This window comes from Cynocephalus volans, chromosome 3 (assembly GCF_027409185.1).
Source record: "Cynocephalus volans isolate mCynVol1 chromosome 3, mCynVol1.pri, whole genome shotgun sequence".
Lineage (NCBI taxonomy): Eukaryota > Metazoa > Chordata > Mammalia > Dermoptera > Cynocephalidae > Cynocephalus > Cynocephalus volans.
Window position 1 is genome coordinate 56,284,401 of NC_084462.1, and position 10,031 is coordinate 56,294,431.

The 10,031-nt window shown below is 54.1% G+C and overlaps 1 protein-coding gene across 1 annotated transcript; it reads left to right on the forward strand.

The window, feature by feature from the left end:
• The first annotated feature begins 1,801 nt into the window (after window positions 1-1,801).
• On the forward strand, window positions 1,802-3,847 carry MESP2 (mesoderm posterior bHLH transcription factor 2). Its single transcript, XM_063088433.1, has 2 exons — window positions 1,802-2,659; window positions 3,578-3,847. The coding sequence occupies exons 1-2, from the start codon at window positions 1,802-1,804 to the stop codon at window positions 3,845-3,847; spliced, it is 1,128 nt and encodes a 375-aa protein (XP_062944503.1).
• Window positions 3,848-10,031: the final 6,184 nt, after the last annotated feature.

A 10,031-nucleotide genomic window follows, 5' to 3' on the forward strand; every position in this document is an offset into this window, starting at 1 on the left:
ATGTATTGATTACATAATTTGTGTAATTAAAAGTTATTTTTTAAAAACAGCCACAAAAAAATTACAAGGCCATTTATTACTTCAGACTATTGTGAGTTTATCTATTCTTTCTTTCTTTTCTTTTCTTTTTTTTTTTGGCGCTGGCCAGTACAGAAATCCGAAGGGCTAATCTATTCTTGAACACCCCTGTCATGTTGACCGTTAGCTACTGATTACTGACTTTTAAAATTATGTCACCCTTCTGCTTACAAGTCTCTACGGCTCCCAATGCCTTGGGAATAAAACCCAACTCCTTAGCCTGTTCCCAGCCAGGGAGAGCTCTGGCCCTCCACACAGCCACCCTAGCACTCTGCACCTGGAGCACCATGAGAGGTCCCACTGCCAGGCTGCTGCTTCTGCAGTTCCCATCCAGAATGCTCTCCATGTGCCTCCCTCCCTACTCACATCCTACTTGTGGTTCAAGGCCTGCTGTGACCTCCCCACCTCTATAGCCAGAACCCTTTTGTCCCTGGCCTTCATTTGGTTTTTAGCATCGGGGCTCAGCCCTTTCCCTGGAGATCACACAGAATATTGATACCCCCTTTAAACTGTAACCCTCAAACAGTCCTGTGAGTAGATACTATCATCATTATTCCTTTTTTATTGAGAAGCTCAAGCTCAGACAGGTTAAAGGCCCTGCCCAAGGCCACACAGCTTAGTTAGTGGTAGAGCTACTAGTTATATGATGACCTGTTCACTTGTCTTTCCTACAAGACTGAGATCTCATGAGAGTAGAGACCATGACTAACCAGCTCATTCACCCTGGTGTGCCTGGCATTTACCAGTTGCTAAATAAATAAGAATTAAATGAATAATGCCCACAAGTATTCTGAAATGTAAGTACCTTCTATATAAAATGAAAGCAGCAAACATTCAGCCCACTTCTGAGGCCCATTCTAAGTGCTTTACCGGCATTGTTCCACTTAGTACCAGCAACCTTCCTAGGTGGTAGGTTATTGTATTTGTATTGGGACTAGGAAGAAACCTGAGGCTCAGAAGAGTTAAGTGACTTGCCCAAGGTCAAACAAATAATAAACAGGCCGGCCTGAAGCCCATCTTCGTCCATTTCCATGACTCACTGTACACCGTCCCTCTTCACCAGACTGCTCTGTTCCACTTTTCAGGGGTAGAAACAGCCCTGAGATGACTTTCTCAGTGTCACTAAGCAAGTCAGCAAGTGTGGGTTTTGGAAGACCCCAGAAGGGTCCAGCTGTAAACCCTACCCCATTCCCGTCACTGCAGACAGGTCCCTCGGGACTCGTCTTGCTTGGCACCTTATCCAACATACCAGTAGACACTGCGTGATAGTTATGGGGCATAGTCCCCCGGAGGCTGGTGATGAGAGAGGCAGCCTCTCCTCACGGGTTCATGAGGCACTTGAGGGACAGCCTGGGCGCCCAAAGACCATGGCACTACTCGCCGTTGTGGGGCTCCTAGGCACTCACCCGGCGCATTGGACGGGGCGCGGGCGTGGGTGGGAGGGAGCACGGTGAGAAGCTTAGCAGCTCCATCCAGATGCGAATTGTCCCTCCCACACTTCCCGGGCTGCAGGGGCCTCCATTAGAACCCCCAAGGAGTCAGAATCCACACCTCCGCAAATGGACCCGCTTTCCCAGGGCCCCCCTGCCCAGACCTTCCCTGGGCTCTGTGGGTTTTGACACCTCTCTGTAACCTGGCAGGGGGCCACCTCGCACCTTTGGTCCAGATAAAAGCTCAGGCCTGGAGGTGGCTGGCCCAGCCTCACAGAGTCCACAGCCCGGCCATGGCCCAGTCGCCACCTCCACAGAGCCTCCTTGGCCACGATCACTGGATCTTCTCCCAGAGTTGGGGCTGGGCCTGCCACTCGGACTCCACGTCGCCGGCCTCCTCCTCAGATTCGTCGGGTTCGTGCCCCTTAGATGGCGCCCGCGGCCCCTCGCAGCCCGTTCCCCCGGCCCGCAGCGACAGGGCCGCAGAGGCCGCCCCAACGGCGCCCCGACGTGCGCGGAGCGGGCCAGAGGGCGGGCAGCGGCAGAGCGCCAGCGAGCGCGAGAAGCTGCGCATGCGCACGCTCGCCCGCGCGCTGCACGAGCTGCGCCGCTTTCTGCCGCCGTCCGTGGCGCCCGCCGGCCAGAGCCTGACCAAGATCGAGACGCTGCGCCTGGCCATCCGCTACATCGGCCACCTGTCGGCCGTGCTGGGCCTCAGCGAGGAGAGCCTGCAGCGCCGGCGCCGGCGGCACAGCGACGCGGCATCCCTCCAGGGATGCCTGCTCTGCCCCGACGGCGGCCCCGCGCAGATGCAGGCGCACGCGCAAGTGCTGGCGCGCTGCCCGGGGCTTGGCTCTGCTGCCGGCGCCGGCGCCGGGGCGTCGTGGGGGTCCCCGCCCAACTGCCCCGGAACCCGACCCGCACCTGAGCGCCTAGGGAGCAGGATCCCCGACACGGATCCCTGGGTGACACCGTCTTACTGCACCAATATACAGTCGCCCCCGCATCCATCCCAGGAAAGAGACCCTGACGCGTCTGTCTCGACGCTAGCCCAAGCCTATCCTGGGACGCAGGCATCCCCAGAGCCCGGGAACCCGGCAGTGCCCTGGACGCTGCCTCCTGCGATCCCAGAGCTGGCTGCAGTGTACCAGGTATGCCCTGGGGCCCTCGCCGCTTCTCTAGATGTGGTCCCCAGGCTTCTGGTGGAAATGGAGTGGGTGGGTAGTCTCTAGTCTGCAGAGAATCTCATACTCTTCAGATCCTGGGTTATCTAATGAAGGGGAGGATGGAAGGAACCCTAACCTCCTTGGCGGAAGAGGTAGGGCCCTGGGAAGTTAAGGCCACCATCGCAGTCTTTACCACTTCCACCCAGCAGTCTTCACAGCCGTGGAGAAAAAGGGGTAACTCTCGGACTTAGGGTGGCCAGGGTGGAACGTGCGGGTAGGGGAGTGGGGAGGGGGCACAGTCGGGAAATTCTAAGTACTCCATTAAGGGTTCGGTGGGGGTAGGGATGCCCAGGGGTAAGGGCAGCACTTCCTTAGTAGGTGGGCTTGGAGCAGGTGGCTTTCATGTTTTCTTTGAGCTTCATTCGTTCATGAGGCCCATGAATGAATGACTCCTGATACCTAGAAGATCGTGTTAATAATAAGCAGAACTTATTGAACATTTACCATTTGCCCAACACCAGTCTTGACACTTTACATGTATTAATTCATTCAGCCCTCCCAACAACCCTGTGAAGTAGGTATTATTATAATCCCATGTTACAGTTGAGAAAACTAAGACAAAAAGAGGTTACCTGTTTGGTTCCCCATATGGTCCAACTGCCAAAACCAAACTAAAGCAAAAAACAATAAAAGAGTTACCTGAGTTCTCATAGCTAGTGAGTAGCGAGGCTGGGATTTGAAATTTGCAGTGTGGCTGCAGAGCCAGTGCACTTAACCACTTTGTCTCACTGCCTCTATGGCACCAGGGCTGTCCAAATGCTGTCAGCCACACCTTGGGGAGCGTCCAGGTTCCAGATCTCTGGGCAGTGGCCAACTCACAAATTGCTCTTGTCTTTCTTGCAGGGTATCTCTGTGTCTCCGCAATCCTGTCTGTCACTGGGAACCCCACCCCTCCTGCCCCACTCATCATGCCACAAATTCCAGCCTCAGACCCAGTGGGGATGCTGGAGTCACAGTGCAGAGGTGCTCCCCAGCTCAGAGGACCAGGGACCGGGCCCTGCCTTCCAGCGTACTGAAACAAGCCCTCCCCAGAGCTCAGGCCTGCAGCTCAGTGGCTGCCCTGAACTTTGGCATGAAGATTTAGAGGGAGCCCACCTGGGCATCTTCTACTAATGGCCTTGTCAGCTTCCTTTTCAGCCAGGAATCAGACCTGTAGCGTGGGTGCTCTCCTCATTTGCTATTTGTGGTTTTCAAGCTTTCCTTTAGCCAAGGTTCCCTTTTTCCAAGTGACATCTTTCATGGAAGCAGTGTTTAAAACAGATAGTAGGTATCGTCCCTGGCTGGAGTGGGGGCTGGGGCAGTACCCTCCACTGCTAGGCACCCCCCAGAATGCCCTGTGCTCTGCAAAGTACAGTCTGAGCTGCTTTAAGAAGGGGGCTGCATGACCAAAGGAGGCACAGCTGGGACCGCTAGGGGAGTGGGGACAGGAGGCCCCATGCTCTGCTTCGTAGTGACAGTTGGCCAGAAGCCTATATATGTAGTTTTTTTCTGCTTCTTAAAAAAATAATACCCACAACAAAAATTTGATCTCATGTGTTTTTCTTCTATCAACCTGGGTTTTTCTTTTCTCTGGAAAATGAAAAATGTTTTCATTCTGTGGGGAACAAGTCAGGTGCTCCTCCCCTCCCTGAATCCAGGCCTGCCAAGGTTAGGATGGGCCCTCACTTGCCAGTTTGACAATATTTATTGCTCCTGGGCTCCAGGGCCAGGGGTTCCACCTGGCCTGTCTTGCAAGGTGGCACCAGTGGACTGAAGCTTAGGCCTGCTCACCTGCCTCAGACACATCACCATGTCCTTTTGCATTCTCTGGTGCTTTCCTGATGACCAGTGGGGGTCATGCAGCTATGGACAAACAGACAAGGCCCCAAACTGGGGAGGCCAGAGGCCCAGAGACCTGTGATTTAGGGCTCTTTCACAGTTATATGAAAATTTTCTCAAAGGATGCTGTGCGTGGCTCCTTATGTGCTAGGCCCAGTGTATTAGTTTGCTAGGGCAGCCACAGCAAAATACCACAGATAGGGTGGCTTAAACAGCAAATTTATTTTCTCACAGTTCTGGGGGCTAGAAGTCCAAGATCAGGGTGTTGGCAGGTTTGGTTTCTTTTGAAGCCTCTGTCCTTGGCTTGCAGATGGCTGCCCTCTCATTGTGTCCCCACATGGTCACCCATCTGTGTTGTTTGTGTCCTGATCTCTTCTTAAAAGGACACCAGTCATATTGGATTAGGACCCACCCTGTGGACTACATTTAACCTTAATTACCTCTTTCAAAAATCTATCTCCAGGGCTGGCAGGTTAGCTCAGTTAGTTAGACTGCAGTGTTATAACACTAAGGTCAAGGGTTCAGATCTCTGTTCTGGCCAGCCACCAAAAGAAAAAAAAAAAAGATCCATCTCCAAATACAGTCACATTCTGAGATACTGGAGATTAAGGTTTAAATTTTATGGGAACACAATTCAGCCCATTATACCTGATGTTAGGTGCCAGAGAGAAAATATTCCCCAAGTAATGAAATGAATTATGGGGAAACATGCTGGCTGGTTAGCTCAGCTGGTTAGTGTGTTGCTGATAAAACCAATGTCTGAGGTTCAATCCCTGTACTGGCCAGGAAAAAAAAAACAAAACTACAAACAACAACAACAAAACAGGAATTATAGTAAAGCAAATGATCAGAGTCCAGTTCCTAAATGCAAGAATAGGGGGTTGTACAAATTGCTTTGGGACCACAGAGGACGTGACAGCCTGGTGAGAGGTGGGGTTGACAGTATCAGGAGTTACCTGATCCATTAGTCCTGATCTTGGGGAAAGGACACTATGATCCATTCACAAAGGCTGACGTGGGCTTGGGAGCCAGCAGCGGTGGTGACTTCCTTCTGTATCTGCTGACTTGGGGAGGGGGCAGTTGCCACAGAGGTGACCTTGGAGCTGGGTGTTGAAAGATGTGCAGGAGTTTTCCAAGAGGAGTAAGGGAAGAGCGACACAGGCAGAAGAAACAGCATGAGCTAAGTTGAAACAGAAGCCGCTAGAGTCTAGAGTTGATGGGGAAAGTGACGAATCAAGTAGGAAAAGGAGCTTGGAAGCAAGACTGTGAGGAGCCTGCGTGGTGGTGGCATGAGGTATTCCGCCTCTGTCTTGGGGTAATGGGAGGCTTTGACAGTTGGGAAGGGGGTGGGCTGGTGAGAGCTGCACTTGGTCCCTTCGGCTGTATCATAGAAACAGAGCCAGGTGGGAGGCTGCTGTGACAGTCCAGGCTGGAAGAAAGGGAGGGAGGCAGCCCAGAGCACAAGCTGCCTGCTTTCCCGGGCCTGAGCTGTTGGGCACGAGTGAGGCCTCCCACCTGACCCTGAAAGGCAGCCCACTGCTGCCGATGTGCCCTATGACATCAGACAAGTCACTCCCTCTCTGAGCCTCAGTTTCCCCATCTCTTAAAGAAGGAACTGGCTAGGGGATCACTGAGGTGCCCTCTTCCTCTAACCTTCTAGAAGTGGTCTGGTTCCTACCCTACTGTCCCTTGGAGCTCTAAGAATGGGAAAACCCACGCAAGTTTACAGGGGAGGCACAAAGATAGGCCCACTGACCCGGATGCACATTCCACTGGGTTCTTACTCACTGTGTAACTGTGGGCAAGTTTTGAAACCTCCCTGAGCCTCAGATTCCTCAACTGTGAAACGGAGACAATAATAGACCCTACCTCTCAGGTTCTTATATTTGGCACATAGTAAGTGCTCGATAAAATGAGTAACTGAGTAGTCACATTACACAAGAGATGACTTAGTCCAGAGGTTCCCAGACCTGGCTGCATGTTGAGCCTTCTGGTTCCAGGGGCCCACTCTGAGAGCATGATTCAGTGAATTGGGTTCCTGGGTTCAAGACCCAGGTAGGCTCCCAGGCTTTAACAAGATCTTCCCCAAGGGATTCTGAGGCCCAGCCAGTTTGGGGAGCAATGGGTATTCTGCACCCCTCATTTTACAGCTGAGGAAACTGAGGCCCAGGGAGGGGAGCAACTTCCCCTAGCCCTCCAGCTAGGTATGGGTATGGACATCAGGCCCCTGACTCCTAGTCCAGTGCTCTCTCCTTCCCAAGAAGACTCGAGGTCTTGGCTCCACAGTCTCATGACATCTGCACCAAAGGCAGAACTAAGCAACTGCCTTGTCTCCTTTCTTTGGCTCCCATCATCTGGGGTTAGTCCTTGTAGGAGCACAGGGAGGTCCTTCTCCAGCTATGAGGCCCTGCAAGGGCTTGAGTGGAGTCTAAGACAGGAATGGCCTTCACCAGCAGCAGCTGGAGATCAGCATCCTCTGGAATTTGGCAGCCTTGTTTCTCAGCTCCCCTCATGTTTCTCTAAGGCGTGCAAAGGCAGAGGTGAGAGGCCCTCTCACCCCAGTGGAGGACCCATGCCTGGCCCCATGTGTCCCAGCTGAGTTGCCTTGGACACATCCTAGATGCTGCTGGAGTGAAGGTAACTGGGCCCAGGCAGCCTCAGGCTTATCGCCCCACACTCCCAACCCCCCGACCCTGCCACTGCCCTCACCCTAGAGAGAAGGCTCAGCCCTGCCTCACTGAGCAGCAGCCCCTAGCTGCTTCTTGTCTGTCTGTCCACCCCTCCATGGCTCCATTCCAGGCATGCTGCTCTGGGCTGCTCTCTGCTAAGTGCCTGGCAGGAGAGGGAGAGGAGCCCTGCTTGGGATGACTGGCCTACCCACACCTTCTTCTTGGGGACCCCAGTCACCATCTGTAAGAGACTGGACACACATTGAGTACCTCACCCAGGCCTTTTAATGGCCCTGCAACGTAGAGGACATGCCGGTTTTACATCTGGGCAACTGAGGCTGGGAGACATGACATGCTAGGCCCAGGCCCAGGGCTATGTTGAAAGGTTGTCTCAGATAGCCCAATCCCTCAGCCTCCAGAGGCCAGGTCTGAGGAGCCCCCTGGGCTGCTTCTTGCTGATCCCCAGCACCTTCTATTCCTGCTGGTCTTGAATACTAAGGGGCCAACCCACTGGCAGATGGAGTTGGGCAGGGAGTCAGCAGCCTGAATTCTAGTTGGTTTCCACTCTTTGACCTTGATCAAGTTTCTGCAGGCAGGTCTCTGACTCTGGTTATCCTCACTGCATCCCAAGGGAATGGTTCCCTCCAGGCATGCATAGCCTTATGAATGTCAGCATTGTAAACTGTCAGGCGACACAAGCGTGTAAGTGTGGATTTCACAGACCCTGCCCTAGCTCTAAAGGGAGGATGAGTTTCCACTCATGTGCAGGCATTGGTGCCAGACAGCCAGGTTTCAGTTCTAGCTCTACCGAGTTTTGACTTAACCTCCCTGTGCCTCAGTTTCCTTATCTGTAAAACTGAGATAAAGACAGTCTTTATCTCACGGAACTGTGGAGGAGTAAATAAGATAATGTGCCAGGCACAGAGGATAGAATCCCAGCCCATTCTTCTCCTTGGCAGGTCAGATTCCCCCTCAATGTCTGGTGGGCCAGGAGCCCACCAGGGACCCAAGATTGTGGTGCCAGCCCCTCCCCTAGCTGGTCCCCAGAAGGTCAAGTGCCAGCCAAGGCAGCTGGGTACTGGCGACAGGAAGGGCTGGACATAGGGGCTGGGGGGCAGTTAATCTGGGACTGCCCAGGGAGCTTCCTGGTTGGTGGAGAGACAGTGTCCCTTCACCCAGGCTGGCCTCCGCCCCTTGGCCCGCCCTACGCTTTGATGTGCGGATGGTGTTGGGGCAGGGGAGCCTCCCCGCCTCCCCAGACCCAGGTCTGCCTGCTTCTCACAAGGGGGAAGTGGCTAGTGGGGCCATGAGCCAGGAGACAGGGCTGAGGATGGTAATAATACTTAGCGCTCCTTATGTGTCAGGCCATGAGCTAAATACGTGACTCTCCTTCAATCCACACAGCAACCCAACAGGGACTGCTACTGCCCTCGTTGTGCAGATGAGGAAATGGAGGCTCAGGGGTTCAGGTCACTTGCCCAAGAAACGGTGGCTGATCTGCGATCTGAAACCAGACCTGCTGGACTCTAGGATTCCAGACGAGGAGCTCGCCGTGGGTACCAGGTAGAGGTTCCCTGCAGCTGTCTGTTACCTCCTTTCCCTCCCACCAGCCTTGATGTTCAGCTGGGTCTTGTGGGCTGGGGTGAGCTTCCTACAACCGACTCCCTTTGCCAAGAAATGCCCACCAGGGCCAATGTGTGTCATGGAGCCGTGTGGGTCCCAGGCCTTCTCCTCAGAATTGGCCCTGAGCACCAGCTGCTCCAAGGGATCTGGAAGGCACAGCCACCATTTTTTGAGCCTACTAAAGCTGACTGCACCCAGTGGCTCACCTGCCTCCTCAGCCTTGCCCCTCCCCGTGTGCTACTCCAGAAAACAACCACTTTACAAATTGATGTCCCACCCACCCACTCACCCCAGAGTCTGGAGAGGTGTGGGACGTGCCCTTGGCCAGTGAGCAGTGGCACCAGGCCTGGGACCCAGGCTTTACTGCCTTCACTCCATTGACCCTTCCCCCCCACTGTTGCAGTTGTCCCAGGTGTTCCCGTGGTATAAGAAGAGGGGCCCAGCCAGCACCATACTCCCTTGCCTCATGTCAAGGTGGGCATTTTCTAGAAAAGCACTCCCTCCCTTCTGCCAGGACCTGCTCTATGCCTAGCACCGTGGCAGCCCGGCTCTAACCACCTACCATGGGAGCACTGTGTTCCTAGTTGCCCTCTTTCCACCTCCCAGGAGTTCCCCGGCACCCAGCGTCTCCAGCCTGCCACAATGATTGGGATGAAATGAACCCTGCTGGCAGACACCAGCTGCACAGGTGCAGAGCACCTGCAGGAAGGGCCAGCAGGCTGGGCACCTCTCCTCTCGGGGTCCCAGACCCCACAGTGCTTCCAGGAACCCCAGCTTTCCTCCACCCCAGCCTCCCCAGTGGTTGTGCTGACCCACTGCTTTAGTTTAGTAATGAGTCTCAAAGCTCATCTAGAAATCCTTTATTTACATTTTCTCTTAGAAAAAAAATATATAGATCTGATGCCCTGTGATTCCTTGGGTTTGGGGGCTTTATGGAAAGGTGACAGAGGGTGCAGGTTGCCCCCCCAAGGCCATCCACTGTACATCGAGGGCTTCTGCTCATCTGGCTCTGGAGCTGGCTTCCCTGAGATCAGCCCCAGGGCCTTTGGCGACAGATGCCGTGCCAGGCCTGGGGCAGGGTTGGCAGGGGCTGGGAGATACTGGGACAGCCTGGCTATCAGAAACTAGACTGGCCCCCAGGCAGAGAGAGGTTGGGCCGGAGACTTTGTCCTTTAGGGGAGGACGCT

Coding starts and splice junctions, on each gene's coding strand:
- MESP2 (XM_063088433.1), top strand. CDS start 1,802: ATGGCCCAGTCGCCACCTCCACAGAGCCTCCTTGGCCACGATCACTGG. Junction 2,660..3,577: donor AGCTGGCTGCAGTGTACCAG/GTATGCCCTGGG, acceptor TCTTTCTTGCAG/GGTATCTCTGTGTCTCCGCA.